General features: G+C 38.7%; 1 protein-coding gene across 1 annotated transcript; it reads left to right on the top strand.

Moving 5' to 3' along the window:
• The first annotated feature begins 152 nt into the window (after positions 1–152).
• On the top strand, positions 153–15,571 carry NDUFB5 (NADH:ubiquinone oxidoreductase subunit B5). Its single transcript, XM_004003129.5, has 6 exons — positions 153–297; positions 7,760–7,848; positions 9,090–9,156; positions 9,917–9,978; positions 11,491–11,597; positions 15,383–15,571. The coding sequence occupies exons 1-6, from the start codon at positions 174–176 to the stop codon at positions 15,501–15,503; spliced, it is 570 nt and encodes a 189-aa protein (XP_004003178.1). The 5' UTR covers positions 153–173; the 3' UTR covers positions 15,504–15,571.
• Positions 15,572–16,399: the final 828 nt, after the last annotated feature.

Genomic DNA, 16,399 nt, shown 5'->3' with positions numbered 1-16,399 from the left:
GCATTTCCGCCAAAACGGTGTCACTTCCGGAATCTCACGCCGACCGGAAGGCGAGGACGGGAATTGACTTTGCCCTCAGTCAACATGGCCCCTTTCCGGCTTCGCCCTCTTTGGAAGATTGGCTCTCTCGGCCTCCGTTACTCTCCCCCGCTGTTCTCTTGCCCGTAGTAGCCATGGCGGCCATGAGTCTTTTGCATCGGGCTTCGGTTTCTGCAGTGGTCGCTCTGTCCGGCCGCCGTCTTGGCACTCGACTTGGATTCGGAGGCTTCCTCACCCGTGACTTTCCGAAGACTGTCGGTGGGTACTAGCTCTGGGAGAAAGCGAGATTAGGGAACGCGGGTGGAGAGATGGAGGGCTCTTCCCAGGTGACCTTGGTGGAATCCGGAGGGAGCCGGGAATAAATTGAGGACTTGGGGTTTGTGAGAAGGAGCATGGGCTATGTGAGGAAACTGAGGGCTTTCCTGAAGTAATCAGGTCGATCGTATTTAAGTAATTAGAATTTTTGAGACACTTTGTCATTCACCTATTCTGTTGCTAATTTGTGGATGAAGCTGATGTTAGAAAGAGATTAGAAAGCGAAGAACTAAGACCTCTGTTTCTCAGGCACACGGTTCTTTGCATTTTGCACCTGCGCTAGATTTTACTCTCACAAGCTGGGAAGTCATGTTGCTGAGGATCCTGCCGATGCTAATTCTAATATATGGTCAGGTGGAGAGCTCGGGACTAACTCATTCTCTAGGCACAGTGATCCGTCTTCATGATACTTTCAGGTGTCCACGAAAATGTTTTCATTTACATTTCTTTTAAAATCAAAAGGTAAAGGACTGTAATGTTAATGCGTAAGTGATGGTAAATCTAGCCTGAATTGTATTCGTTTTATATCAATGCAGTCACAAAATAATTATTTTTAATGTTTGGTTAGAGAGGAAGGGACCTATATGAAGATCGTAGGTCTTTTCCTAGGTCCTAGGAAAGTCAGGGCAGTCGTGGAAGCGTTATTTGGAGCCTCTCCGAGACTGTGGATTGAACTAAAGGGGAATGAATAATCATAATATTAATAGCAAAGAATCAAATGCTTTGTATTCAGTCTGAGTCCCTCTTGGTTTCTGCAAAGTGAATACAATGTTATTATCCCCATTTTACAGATGAGGAAACTGTGACTCAATTATTACAAAAATAATTCACTACTGTATTAAATTGATAATAATAATGACAGCTAACACTTATTGAGCATGTATTATGTGCTGGACACCATATAGATATTAATGATATTCATTTAATCCTCTTATCGAAAATGGGCTGTAAGCTGTTTGTCCTATACAATAGATGTAGATACAGAAGAAGTGAAATTTAAAGGCAGAAAGGTTCTTCTCCAACTTAAAAATATCTTTTTCTGTTTACTGCTCTTCTCCCAATTTAATTTGAGTTATGTCATTTCACATGAAGAGGCATTATACATAGGGACTTAATGGAAAAATGATGGAAAGGACCAATGGTATTCAACGAATTTCCAGCAGGAATTTGAACCTTCTACAAAGCCACATGTGCTCACATTCCTTGATAAAAGTCCTTTGTAAATCTTTTCTGATTACACATATCCTCTTCACATACTCCTGCTGCCCCATAGTGTTTGATCATGCCTATCTGGAGATACAGTTCAGTTCAGTCGCGCAGTCGTGGCCAACTCTTTGTGACCCCATGAATTGCAGCACGCCGGGCCTCCCTGTCCATCACCAACTCCCGGAGTTCACCCAAACTCTTGTCCATCGAGTCAGTGATGCCATACAGCCATCTCATCCTCTGTCATCCCCTTCTCCGGCCCCCAATCCCTCCCAGTATCAGGGTCTTTTCCAATGAGTCAACGCTTCACATGAGGTGGCCAAAGTATTGGAATTTCAGCTTTAGCATCAGTCCTTCCAATGAACATTGAGGACTAATCTCCTTTAGGATGGACTGGTTGGATCTCCTTGCAGTCCAAGGGACTCTCAAGAGTCTTCTCCAACACCACAGTTCAAAAGCATCAATTCTTTGGCAGTCAGCTTTCTTCACAGTTCAACTTTCACATCCATACATGACCACTGGAAAAACCATAGCCTTGACTAGACAGACCTTTGTTGGCAAAGTAATGTCTCTGCTTTTGAATATGCTATCTAGGTTGGTCATAACTTTTCTTCCAAGGAGTAAGCGTCTTTTAATTTCATGGCTGCAGTCACCATCTGCAGTGATTTTGGAGCCCCCAAAAATAAAGTCTGACACTGTTTCCACTGTTTCCCCATCTATTTCCCTAAACGGAGGTAAAATTTCACTCCTAGATTCTGTTTATACACTACTCCCCATTCTTGAAGTTCTGGAAGGATCCTTGCAGATAATCTACACCCTTTCTACTGAGAGCAGAAGGGGAAATAATAGCTATAGTGAGTGTTACTGTGTTTTAGCTGTGTACCTGCTTTCAAAGGTATTTTGCATGTGAAGCCTAATCTGTCACTGTGGAATAAAAGTTCATAATCTGCTTTATATTGTTTATGCCTGCCTCTGGGCTTCCAAGGTGGCACAGTAGTAAATAATCTGCCTGCCAGTACAGGAGATGCAAGAGATGTGGGTCTGATCCCTGGGTCAGGAAGATCCCCTGGAGAAGGAAACAGCAACCCACTTCAGTGCTCCTGCCTGGGAAATCCCATGAACAGAGAAGCCTGGCCGGCTGCAGTCCCTGGGGTCATGAAGAGTTGGATGTGACTAAGCAGCTGAGCGCATGCAGGCACAGCGGCACACACTCTCTGCCTCTCTGAGAATGTAAGATCCAGCAGAGTAGACAGCCTTGTCTGCTTTTGTTTCCTCTGGAGCCGGACTGCCTAGGTTTCAACTCTGGCTTCAGAATTCAATAATTCTGTGAATTTGGGTCATCACATCTGGGAAGTTAAGTAAAAGGCGCTTAATTACTCTGAACCTACAGGTCTTCAGCTTTAAAAATAGAGGATTTTTTTTTTTTTTAAGAGAATTTTTACTACAAATGTGCTTATATTCTGTTGACTTGACAGGGAAATAAAACCAGTCTCATTCTCACCGACAAGTATTTATAACCCTGAGATGTGCTTCCGCATAATTTTGCATCTTTCTAGAAATGTTATTTTGAAGTAAACATCTCTTACCATAAGAACTGTTTAAAAAAAAGAGCGATAATTTTAACTTACCTCAAAGGTGGTGGTAAAGAGTGAGCGGGGAGGGTCTGCAGCACTGAACTTACCTTCTTCAAGCCCCCCTTGGCTGCAACTTTCTTAAACTTTTAATGCTGCCACGTTATCGTCACCCTCAGCACAGATTAAAGTATTCTATTTAATTAAATTATTAAATGTCAAACATCAATGGACTCTAGAAATGAGCTTAAGTTCTCTCCTCAGCTGCAGAGAACTTTTGTGTTGAAGGCTGATGTCAATATATTATGACTTGAAAACCTGAGAAGAGTATTAAAATGATTTTATAAACAAAGCAGTGTGGACTTAGTTCAGACATGGATGATGGGGCATGTTAATAGGTTCTAGGGACAGTTTTAAGAGGTGTAATTGTCAGAGAAGGCAATGACAACCCACTCCAGTACTCTTGCCTGGAAAATCCCATGGACAGAGGGGCCTGGTGGGCTGTAGTCCATGGGGTCGCTAGGAGTTGGACACAACTGAGTGACTTCACTTTCACTTTTCACTTTCATGCATTGGAGAAGGACATGGCAACCCACTCCAGTGTTCCTGCCTGGAGAATCCCAGGGACGGGGGAGCCTGGTGGGCTGCTGTCTATGGGGTCGCGCAGAGTCGGACACAACTGAAGCGACTTAGCAGTAGCAGCAGCAATTGCCAGAAAGGTAAAGGGTGTGTTTTCTGATACATCTGAAAATGGGGCTCTTGGAATAGGTAGGTGTTGAGAGAGAAGGCTGCAGAAAGGGAAGTCAGGACCACATTAGGGGAGAGGGTGAATACAAAAGGGCTTCCCAGATGGAGCTAGTGGTAAAAATAAAAAACTCGCCTGCTGATAGAGGAGATGTAAGAGTCGCTGGTTCGATCACTGGTTGGGAAGATCCCTGAAGGAGGGCACAGCAGCCCACTCCAGTATTTTTGCCTGGAGAATCCCATGAACAGAGGAGCCTGGCAGGCTACAGTCCATGGGGTTGCAAAGATTTAGATATGAACGACTGAAGCGACTTAGCACATACACACTGAATACAAAGCCAAAGTACCTTAAAAATTTGGTAGGCAGCCGAGAGTATTTAGCAGAAGAGCAGCATCAGTAGCACACTTTAGGAAGATGCATCTGAATATTTGGTTGACTTATCAAGCGTGTTGATTACTTAAGCCAGTGACGTGAAGTGAGCATGGAGAGAAATGGAAGGTTTGAATTTTAGAGTCAAGAGGCCTTGACAACTGATAGATGAGGTGTAGGAAGACAAGTGAGATTTTTAGCCTGGGTAATTGAGTTGGTGCTACAGTTAACTGGGAATAGTCAGAGAATGAGGGAATGAAAATTAGTTTGGGGGCTTGTCTTAGAGACACACAAAAATCTTACATTGAATTATTTGATCCTCACAAGTGTCACAGTTGTCCACAACATAACTTTCCTGAAGTTATTTACATTTTAAAAAAAGGTTATTGAAACCTTACTTCCACATAATTAATGAATACCTAATTGAGAAATTCCAGGCTTTAGAGAGCGGTAGGAAATGCCTGTTTTTGTGGCAGAAGGATCTGAGTTCCAGAAATCCCGCCACCCAACTGATTGTAAGCAGTGTTCACGCTAATGATTTTAGACTGTAAGCAGATGGTCCTACTGTTAATATAACAACAGATCGTGAAAAGAGTTTAGTACTATGAGGTATCTTTTAGAACAGTTAATAGTATAACAGTTATCTGGTACATTTAATGACATGAATATTTGTTCAGCAATAGTGTAATTATATGTGATGAAAGCAAGAAGTTTACATTACTATTTAATATTGCTAGAATGCAGCCAGTCCAAGCTTTCTTCCATAATTTTTTTTTCTGTTACAGTTTCTGTATTTGCTAATGCTTGCATTCATAAACAGTTGTCCCTAAAACCCCACATAGAGTTTAATCCTTGTATGTATATTTGTGTGTGTATATGTTTCTGTCTGAAAGGGAAAGTTGAGACTATACTGTCTCTTCTGAATTTACTTTCAGGGTCTAAAGAAGGATTCCCTGCCAACTTTTTATTTACTTGAGAAATGTAAATTCAGTGATAGGGTTCTCCTGCCACTTGCAGACACTAAAGAGCACGGAGATACAGTACTGAATAATTCAGCTTAGCGTTTATTGTTCTAAAGGAAATAACCAAATGACATTAAGGAGAATAAGTAGGTGACCAGCTTTGGATAGGGTAGTCAGAGAAGACTTCTTTGAAGAGGTGACATTTGATCTTATCTCTGAAGGATGGGATGAGGAGGTGGCCATTCAAAGAGCCTAAGGAAAGGCTTTTAAGCAAAGGGGAAAGTAAGGGCAAAAACGTGAAAGCAGGAAGGCATTCTTAATGATGGAAGGAAATTATTCAGATTGATCAGTAGGAAAGATATGTCTTTATTCTAAGAGGAGCCATCTGTCAGATTCTTTGAGAGAAAAGATCTTAGAAATCTTCTAGGCCAACCCCCTGTAGTATGCATTGTTATATTCCATTATTGACTCTCAAATAACTTCAGAGTGGGTGTTGGAGAGGCAGTTCAGTTTTGTTTTCAACTGCTAAAAATTGTCAGAAACTTCTTTCTTGTATTAAGCTAAAAATACTGTTTCACATAATGATCCTAGTTCTTCCTTCCAGTTCAGCACAGCCCTTGTCAGACAACCCTCAGCTATTTAAAGACCCTTGTCTGGTCTCCATCCTGACTTCTTTTATGTAGACCAGTAAGCTTCCATTTTTTCAGCAGGTCAGTTTCCGGCGTGTTTGCCACCCTAGTTGCCTAACTTGGGGCATGCCCCAGATTGTCCCTCCAAAACAGAGTACTCGAGGATGCACACGCTTCAGCAGGTCTAGTTAAGAGGTGGGTTGAGGGCTTCTTCTGCTTTGACCCTGTATTTCTGGTACATCAGATTAAGATTGGATTACCTTTGAGTTTTTTTGGTAACCACATGACACCAGTGACTTTTCCTTTATTTCTTTTTGCTCGCACCACAGAGCTTGCCAGATCTCAGTTCCCGGACCAGGGACTGAACCTGGGCCACAGCAGTGAAAGCCCAGAATCCTCACCACTGGGCCACCAGAGAACTTCCACCAATGACTTTTCTTAAGTTTGTGAGCAACAAAATTTCTGGATGGTTCAGGCAGGACTTCCCACTTACTATACTTAATCCTTTTCGATTCAGCCTTTTGTAAATGCAGTAGGAGGGATTTTGGGAGGATCCTGTTTCATCATTGGTGTGGTAGCCACTCTTATAGCAGTAGCTCTGTAATGTCAGGAATACCATCTCTACCTCATCTAGGCCATTCATAGAAATCGGGAGAGAACCCTTTGGCAGGTTACTGCATAAGTAATCTGTACCTTTTGGGTATGATCAGCCAGTTGCCCATTACCAATTTTATCTAACTTGCTACTTCTCTTGGTTTATAATGTACCTTCCTTGTACTCCCCTAGACTCCACCAACCTGTCTAAAGAGGAACTTTAATTGGGGCCTGTTCTTTTCTGATACTGTATTCCTTTCTTTCCTTTGTTGTCCTTATAGATTTGTAATTTTGTTATCTACTTTTTCTCTCCCAGCAGGATCTATATACCTTTTATGCTGTACACCTAGCAAAGACCTGTACATAGTGGGCACTTAAATATTTACTGAATTAGTGAGTGGTTTGTACTATTCAGCCCATTTTTTAAAACTCCTCAAAAATTTCTATTGTATCTTTCAAATGATTTATCGAACTACATACTTACCTTGTCAAATTCTCTTGTTATTTTAGAGGCCTTAGTAGTATGATTTATACTTAGTAAATTCATGCTAGCTTCTAATTCTCTTGGGAATTAACCTTCTAAGTTCATTGCAAGCTGCTGCAGGTAATAGCAAATTTTAAAAGACCGTTCTTGTTTTCAAGGTACTTACATTTCAGTGGGGGCAGTTAAAGCAGGTTTGCACACCAGTAGAGTACACAGCAGTTCAGAGGTAGGAGAGCTCTCATCTTAGTTGGGAAGCATTTGGTTTCTTAGAGGATAAGATGTCAGCTGGGTCTAAACAGTAGATTTCAGGAGGAGAGAGGTCATTCCTGACATGTAAGTTTGAGCAGTGGGTACAATCTTTCCGATATCTATTATGACTGAAATTCCTTTAATAGTTCAAATTCCAGCTGGATTGAATAATTATCTTTCCATTTATTTTGCATCAAGTCCCTAATGTATATTGCCTCATCATATCAGATAATTTAAATTCTTTTGCAGCATTTATTGCTGCTAAATATTTATTGCAGAGATAAATAAAGAGCTCTGTGATCCACCAAGAGTCTCTGATCTTCCTACTTGCTACTGGAACAAATTCAAATAATCATTTAGATATTTTTGAATATCTTGAATATTGATGAATAAAAATGAAAATGTTGAATAAAAATGAGGAGAGTTAAAGTTTAGAACAGTACATCTTAAACACACATACGTATTTTGGCAGAGAAGGGATGCTTTATCATGATTCATATTAAACATTTATGCATGTACATTTTCTTATAATCTGATTTTTATCTCCAAATATAACAATAAGCCTTGTATATAACAGGGTAACTTAATATTTTTAGCTCCTGTGCGACACAGTGGAGACCATGGGAAAAGACTGTTTATCATCAAGCCTTCTGGATTCTATGACAAACGTTTTTTGAAATTACTGGTGAGTTAAAATTTTGTTGAACTAAACTATGTATAAATAGGAATTTTTTTTCCTATTTAGAAAACATCTTTCATTTTATAAAAGATTTTGTTTTGTAAATGTATATTCCTTTTCTCAAAAAATTTTGAAGTTTTGTAGTAAGGTCTGGTTTGTTATTGAATTTATTTTTAAATTAGTGAGACTTTCCTTTTTTCAAGAAAAATTCAGACATATTGGAAGTATAAATTGAACTATTTCTTTCTTCTGAAGATTATGGGGTTTTGAAATAATCAGCTGTGTTCCCTGTCCCCCTCCCAGTCTATAAATTTTAAAACTGAAAATGGATTCATTTGGTAATAATTATTTGTATTACTAAAATATTCCTTAAATTAGCAAAGAACTCATTGAAGGACTTCTTTAAATATGTAACTTCATTATTTTGAGATGATTTTTTAATTCTTTGTTGGTTAGGAACTTTGATCTCAGAGAGTGAAGCAGTGTGTTAATCATATATTTGTGTCTCAAGACTCTATAAGGAAAAGTAGAGACTTAGAAGGTGGAAGATTGTCCAGACTCTGCCACTGTTCCTAAAGCTGTGACCCACTGGCTGCCCCTGAGACCCTCCCCTGCCTCCTATTGTACTTAATGCCCTTCTTCTTGCCGGCGGTTGACCTCCCCCTTTTTTTGTGATGACCAACTCAAACTCTAGAAATCATCTTCATCTTCTTATATTTTTATTCTTAATATAAAAATTCTGGGATTTCCCTGGTGGTCCAGTGGTTAAGAATCCATCTTGCAATCAGGGAATGAGCATTCCATCCCTAGTCAGGGAACTAAGATCTCATGTGCAGCAGAGCAGCTAAGCCCACGAGCCACAACTAGAGAGTCCGTGCACTACAGCAAGGTCCTGTATGATTCAAGGAAGATCCAGTGGGCCACTGCTGACTTGAAAGACACAGCTAAATAAATAAATGTCCCTTAATACATTGCTTTAACCAGAAATTGAAAAATCACTTAAATATATATTGCATTATACTGGTGAAATCTGACTTTTTTCTTTCATTTTTGATGCTAAATGTAGGCATCTAAAAACTAGAGCAAAAGGAAATTATAGAACTATATCGCTTTGTATCAGATCTCCAATTTGGCAAGTTTATTTTATATGAAATATAAGGAAATCATATAATGAGGGTAGTTTGAGTGTGAGGAAAGATAGGAAACGGTTATGTGAAAACTTTTTTTTTCTTTTTTAATCTTAACAGAGATTCTACATTTTGTTGACTGGGATTCCAGTAGTAATTGGCATAACTTTGATAAATGTATTCATTGGTGAGTATCTTCCCCACTGACTAGTAAGTTTTTAAGACCTGTGTATATTAATATAAAAAAGAAATTATGGATATTAGAAGGGAAAGTTCTTTAAATAAAAACCTTAAGCATGAGAATTCATTTCAACCAAATCTTAATCTGCAGTAATGTACGGTGATTCTTTTTCTAACTTTTTTCCCCAAAAAACCTTTAAGGTCCCTGACTCTATAGACCATATAAAAGACCTGACTTCTTCCTCCTTCTCAAACCAGCTTGGATGAGTCTGAATGAGGAAAACAGAAATACAGGTGGAAAACAAGCTGAGGGATAGAACAAATTTTTTTATCCATCTTGGAATTTAGAAAGTGATAATCTTCTTTAAAGAATGGATTTGTGAATGACAGTAAATACTAGATTTTCTTGGGAAATTCTGCGTGAAGTACTTCTAAAACTTAAATCCTTGAATATTTTGCCTAGAAGGTTTAGGGAAACTCAGAGGAATAATTTGTTTTTCATTATATCTTGTTACACTAAATAAAAACAAAATGAGAACTCTTATATGATGCCTATATGCAAAGCCTTACACATAGAAGACATCTAAAAAAATACATAGTGAATGATTTTCCACCAGATTGAAGTGAATTTAAAATATTAGACATCTTCATTGCTATAAAACAAAGGGTTCTTTAAAACCACAAGAGATAGGTTTCTTATTTAAATAGTGAAAAATTAACATAAACTCCTGTTACTAAAGTTGAATATCAGTGTTTTCTCTTACTAGGTGAAGCTGAGTTAGCAGAAATTCCAGAAGGCTACGTCCCAGAACACTGGGAATATTTCAAGGTTGGTATAGGTCACTAAAAGTTATTTGCAGGGTTAGGTGCCTTGTCAATGTACTGGTTAATAGCTTAATTTAACAATTGTGATACAGTTTTAAATTCAGTTTTTTATATCAAGTAAATGATGCATTTTGTGTTCACTTTTTATAAGCAACTTCTTTGGGTAATTATCTGCATTGTAAGCTTCATGATTTTTTAAAGACCAACTCTGTACTGTGTTACTAACCTAGCATAGTAACAAAATTTATCCTGTGTTCTACACCATAGGAAAAATTGTCCTGATACTAATGCTGGCTATCATTTGTTGAATACTCACTGTGTAGTAGGCATTTTGATAGTGTTTTACAAATATTGTCTCATAATAGTACTATTAGTTTTCCCACTTTAAAGCTGAGGAAGCTGAATCTTAAAAGGAGGTAGGTGACCTGTTTCAGGGATAGGGTCAGTATTGGAACATAGAGGGTCTTGACTCCAGCACTATGAATTAATCATTTTACCATACTGTCATTGCTACTAAGGTAAGGTGAGGTAAGGTGAAGTCGCTCAGTCATGTCCAACTGTTTGCGACCCCACGGACTGTAGTCTACCAGGCTCCTCCGTCCATGGGATTCTCCAGGCAAGAATACTGGAGTGGGTTGCCATTTCCTTCTCCAGGGGATCTTCCCGACCCAGGGATCGAACCCAGGTCTCCCGCATTGGAAGCAGACGCTTTAACCTCTGAGCCACCAGGGAAGCCCACTACTAAAGTCCCAGATTAATTTTGTTACTTGTCTTTATTAAGTGTTGTAGTAAGATGGCCTTGATTACAGTGTGTTTCCATGTTTTGTTATCTGAATGAATTATATTTTAGAAAAGAAATACTTCATTATTAACTCTTAAGGTAACGCCATACAATTAGCTTATCTTGCTTACTGGTGAAAACAGCTCCATTTTGGGATCACCAAACCCCAGCTTTTGCACTGAAATCTGCCACTTAAGATATTCAGAGCATAATGTAATAAGAACGAGCACAAGTTTTGGAGTCAGACTGGCCTGAGTCCAGACACTGCAACCTAGTAACTGTACTGCTGCTGCTAAGTCGCTTCAGTTGTGTCCGACTCTGTGCGACCCCATAGACGGCAGCCCACCAGGCTCCCCTGTCCCTGGGATTCTCCAGGCAAGAACACTGGAGTGGGTTGCCATTTCCTTCTCCAGTGCATGAAAGTGAAAAGTAAAAGGGAAGTCGCACAGTCGTGTCCAACTCTTCGAGACCCCATGGACTGCAGCCCACCAGGCTCCTCTGTCCATGGAATTTTCCAGGCAAGAGTACTGGAGTGGGGTGCCATTGCCTTCTCCGAGTAACTGTACAGTCTTGTAGAATTTGCTCACCTGTAAATGAAGACAAATACAGTATCTACAGAACGGAGTACATAAAAGTGTTACTGATTAACCTGAGATGGTCCTTTTAGGAAAACAGTACACTGGAATAGTGATGTACTTTTTAGACACTAATCTCAAAACAAATTTTCTCTTGTAGCATCCTATATCAAGATGGATTGCCCGAACTTTCTTTGATGCTCCTGAAAAGAATTACGAAAGAACAATGGCTATCCTTCAAATTGAATCTGAAAAGGCTGAATTACGGTAAAAGAAGTGTGGGGGGTGGAGTGCAGGGAAGAAAATCCTTGCCTACAGTTGCAAACCACAGGAAGAAATTTAATAAAACTTTCTTCAACACTGTAAGATGCTCTGTGTAAAAGGGTGACAGTGGCGAGAGAATCTTCGCCATCTTTAGAATGGAGATGATGCATTGGAGACTAGGAGACTATTCAGGATAATATCTGTCAGATTACAAGGAATTCTTTTTTTGAAATGTCCTGACCCTTTTAAGTGCTAAGCAGCCCTCTCCTTCCCCTTCTCCCTGCAATTCCCTTTTCTTCTGCACCCAATCTGATCCTTCAAGGTGACCACGATTTAATAATGATTTCTTGTATACATTCCTAGGAAAAATTTTATATATTAAAAATATATATTGTATTTATCATTTACAAAATGTATCAACACAATGGAATCCTGTTACCAACACTGTTCTGTGCGTTTTCTTTGTTTCATGTAAATACGTAGTCATCCCTTGGTATCTGTGAGAGTTTGGTTCCAGGACCTCCAGCAGATATCAAAAATCTGAGAATGCTCCAGTCTGTATAAAATGGTGTAGAACAGTCAGCCCTCCGAGGATAGGGAGGGCCTACTGTATCTTGATGATCTTCCTGTAATAGCATATACTCCATTCATTCTCATAGTTGCACTGCATGGATGTGCCTTAATTTTTTAAACCAGTAGGGGACCTCTTGTTGGTTTTTAGGCTCTCTTCAGGTTTTTTGATATTGTACATTGTGCAGTGCTGAATATCCTTACGCATGTGTTTTGCATATCTGGGGCATTCACGTATTCAGTATACGTATTCATTCACGTATTCAGTATATTATTCAGTATATCTGGAATATAAATTCCTAGCAGTGGCTCTGTTAACCACTTATTGTGCTTTACAGTTTTAAAAATGTATTTGTTTAGTTTTGGCTGTGCTGGGTCTTCTTTGCTGTGCAGACTTTTCTCTGGTTGGTGACAAGCAGGGCCAGTCCCCAGTTGTGGTGCATGGGCTTCTCATTGTGGTAGCCTCTCTTGTTGTGGAGCATGGGCTCTAGGGTGCACGGGCTTCAGTAGTTGGGGCATGCAGGCTCCAGAGCAGTGGTCCAATAGCTGTGGCACACAGGCTTAGTTGCTCCAAGGCATGTGGGATCTTCCCAGATCAGGGATCGAACCTGTATCTCCTGCATTGGCAGGCAGATTCTCTACCACTGAGCTACCAGGGAAGCCCATGCTTTACATTTTAGATAGCTCTCGTCAGATTCCTCTTTAAAAAGTTGTGCCGGTTGTCTTTTCTGTCATCAATACATAGTAAGTAATTCTGTTTCTCCATACCTTTCCCAGTAAAGGAATTTATTAAACCTAAATATTTTTGCTCATAAGATAGTTGAAAATGTTATCTCATCATTTCAATTCTGTATTTTTTGGCGAAGTTGAGCATTTTTTCGTTATCTATTGGTTATTTGTGTTTCTTTTTTTAGGAATTGCCCATTTTGCTACTAACTTATGCATTGATTAAAATAACCTTTTGTTTTTGTTGCAGATTTGTTTTCTCTGGCTTGTCATTTGTCTTCTGACAGTGTAGAATTTTTTCGCAACATAGTGTTTTTATGTTTCAGATAACAAAAGTGCAGTAATACCTAATATATTTTGAATACTTACTAGATACTGATACTTTAATTACTTTATATATATTACTTGTTTAATTATCGTTAGGTTTGTCAGTTGTTTTCTTTAGCTTCCATAATTTTATGTCATGTATACGTCTCTGTGAGTAATAAAATAAGTAAATATACAAGTGCCAAATTATTTTTTTAATATTTGCTCATATTTCCTTTTGCTACTTTTAAATATGATCTTATTTGAGATTTATTTTGCTATTTGGAGTGAAGCTTACATACAATCAAATGTACCCATTAAGTTCAGTGAGTTTTGACAAAAATAAGCTGAAATCACCACAATCAGATGATTTTGATCACCTCATGAGTCTCTTTCCTGTCCCTTCAGTCAGCCCCCCTTCTTCAACTCTTGACCCTAGGCTACACTCGTCTACTTCCCATTTGTTCTGCTTTAACTTTGTAGTTTACAAAAATTGCTATGATATTGAAGAATATTTAAATGATTAAATGAACATATGATTAGCTTGTTTTCTGGATGTAAAATTACATATATATGTAGTTTCCATATAGAACTGTCATTAAATATTTAAGAGTGTGGAACAGCGTTATGCCTCATATTTGGTTAACTTTGGACATTTTTGAACTTCAGACATATACCTTTGGTAAAACACAAGATTCTAAAATTTCTTAGACATATGGAGATCCTGAATAATTTCAAAACAAAGTAGAAATAAAAGCAGGACCCTGACTTTTACCCCAAAAGAAAAATGCGGTGTGAGCATGGAATGGGGAGTATCTACAGTTTTTTAAAAAATACATGTTTAGGTGTGTAGCAAACGGAAGTGTAAATGAAAGGCGTAAAATAGGAAGGGACTGTCTTCCATAGGGAAATAACTATTAGTTTCAATCCTCCACAATTTTTAATACTCTATTCATGTGTATATATACACAGTCACAAATGCTTTTTTCTGTTTTTTAATGAAATGGGAAGATGTTACACATATTTATTTTATACCTTGCTTTTTTAACCTAACAGTATATCTGCCCCCTCCTTTCCATGTTACTGTTTACGTAGATTTCCCTTATTCTTTTTAACAGGTGCGTAGGCTGTCCATTATATGGGTGCCATAATTTATTTAACCAGTCTCTGTGATGAATATTTTAATTACTTTCATTTTGAATAATTACATTCTAAAAAGTAGAAAAGAAAAAAGATTATATTTAATCCCCCCAAAAGAGAAATATATTTTCTTAATAAATATAAATATATTATCTTATACTACCACCAAAATATATTATCTGTCATAGATTGGGTTGGTAAGCTGGTTATGGTTAATAAAGTGAATAAATAACTATGATAAATTTCCAGTGCTATAAAAAGTTAGTATCTCTATAGTCTGTAAAAATGGAAAGTAAAAGGCCTGATGGAAAAGGGATTATTCCAGGAATGTGTGGTAGGTTATACAAAGGCTTGGCTGTGAAAAAATGAACATATCTTTCTAGAGCAGAGATTATTCAGTTTATAAAGAAGGCTGAGGACAGATAAGTAAATCTTAGAGTTGGAGAACGTTTTTCCTTATCCTGGTTTTCCTTTTCTTTACCAATATTGATAGTCTGTCCAGTGTTGACCAGGCTCAGTGTGATGTTGATGGCTGGTGAATGAGATACCGTCCCTGCTCTCAAAAGGTCTGTCCTAATAGTGATGGGCAGCCAGTGTAGATGGCATGTGCGCTCCTCAGGAAGGCCTGTTCCTCTTTTAATTCCTAGCATTTGGCACAACAGATAGTCATAATAGTAGACATTCTGTAAATGACTCTCTTAACATTTAAAAGGCAAGAAGACAGGAAATGCATTACCGTTGTTCAAGTGAAAGTGATTTGCCCAGACAAAGAACCAAGAGAATTCATTATCAATTCAAGTGATATTTGAGGGATTAAAAATAATATTCATTGGCTAACTACATAAGCAAGATAATAAAAGCCAAAATAAGTCCCAAATTTTGCTTATAGGTGTATATCAGATATATGCATACACATGGATCTGTGGAGGGACATTATATTTTACACAAAAGCAAGACTCTCAAGTGGTTGTTCTTTACAGAGATAATTCGTTAAATTTATAATGGGAAATGCTGTAATCACAACATCACTATTCTATTTCTTACAGATTAAAGGAGCTGGAAGTACGAAGATTAATGCGAGCAAAAGGCGATGGCCCCTGGTTTCAGTATCCAACCATCGATAAGGCACTTATTGATCATTCTCCAAAAGCAACCCCTGACAACTAATCTTTCATTTCTCTAAGTACAAAGTATATTGTCTCTAGGTGAAAATAAATTACTAAATATATTCTGTATTTTTCCTGTGTGATAAATGAAAGATCATTTTCATTGCTCTGTTTCTCAGTATTGGTTCAGATTAAGGCTGTTTTGTGTGCGATTTCATTTTTTCCTCAGCTTTACTGAGGTGTAACTGATGAAGTTGTAAGATGTTTAAAGTGTACTTTATGATGATTTGATACATATTGTGAAAGGCAGATTCAGGTTTTTGGTTTGGGGCTTTCAGTTTCCTCTTTTAAGGTGTTCAGTTCAGTTCAGTCGCTCAGTTGTGTCCAACTCTTTGCGACCCCATGAATCGCAGCATGCTAGGCCTCCCTGTCCATCACCATCTCCCGGAGTTCACTCAGACTCACGTCCATCGAGTCCGTGATGCCATCCAGCCATCTCATCCTGGGTTGTCCCCTTCTCCTCCTGCCCCCAATCTCTCCCAGCATCAGAGTCTTTTCCAATGAGTCAACTCTTCTCATGAGGTGTCCAAAGTACTGGAGCTTCAGCTTTAGCATCATTCCTTCCAAAGAAATCCCAGGGTTGATCTCCTTCAGAATGGACTGGTTGGATCTCCTTGCAGTCCAAGGGACTCTCAAGAATCTTCTCCAACACCACAGTTCAAATGCATCAATTCTTCGGTGCTCAGCCTTCTTCACAGTCCAACTCTCACATGCACACATGACCACAGGAAAAACCATAGCCTTGACTAGATGGACCTTAGTCGGCAAAGTAATGTCTCTGCTTTTGAATATACTATCTAGGTTGGTCATAACTTTTCTTCCAAGGAGTAAGCGTCTTTTAATTTCATGGCTGCAGTCACCATCTGCAGTGATTTTGGAGCCCAAAAAAATAAAGTC

The sequence above is a fragment of the Ovis aries genome, chromosome 1 (genome assembly GCF_016772045.2).
Source record: "Ovis aries strain OAR_USU_Benz2616 breed Rambouillet chromosome 1, ARS-UI_Ramb_v3.0, whole genome shotgun sequence".
NCBI lineage: Eukaryota > Metazoa > Chordata > Mammalia > Artiodactyla > Bovidae > Ovis > Ovis aries.
This window is presented reverse-complemented; position numbering and strand designations above follow the sequence as displayed.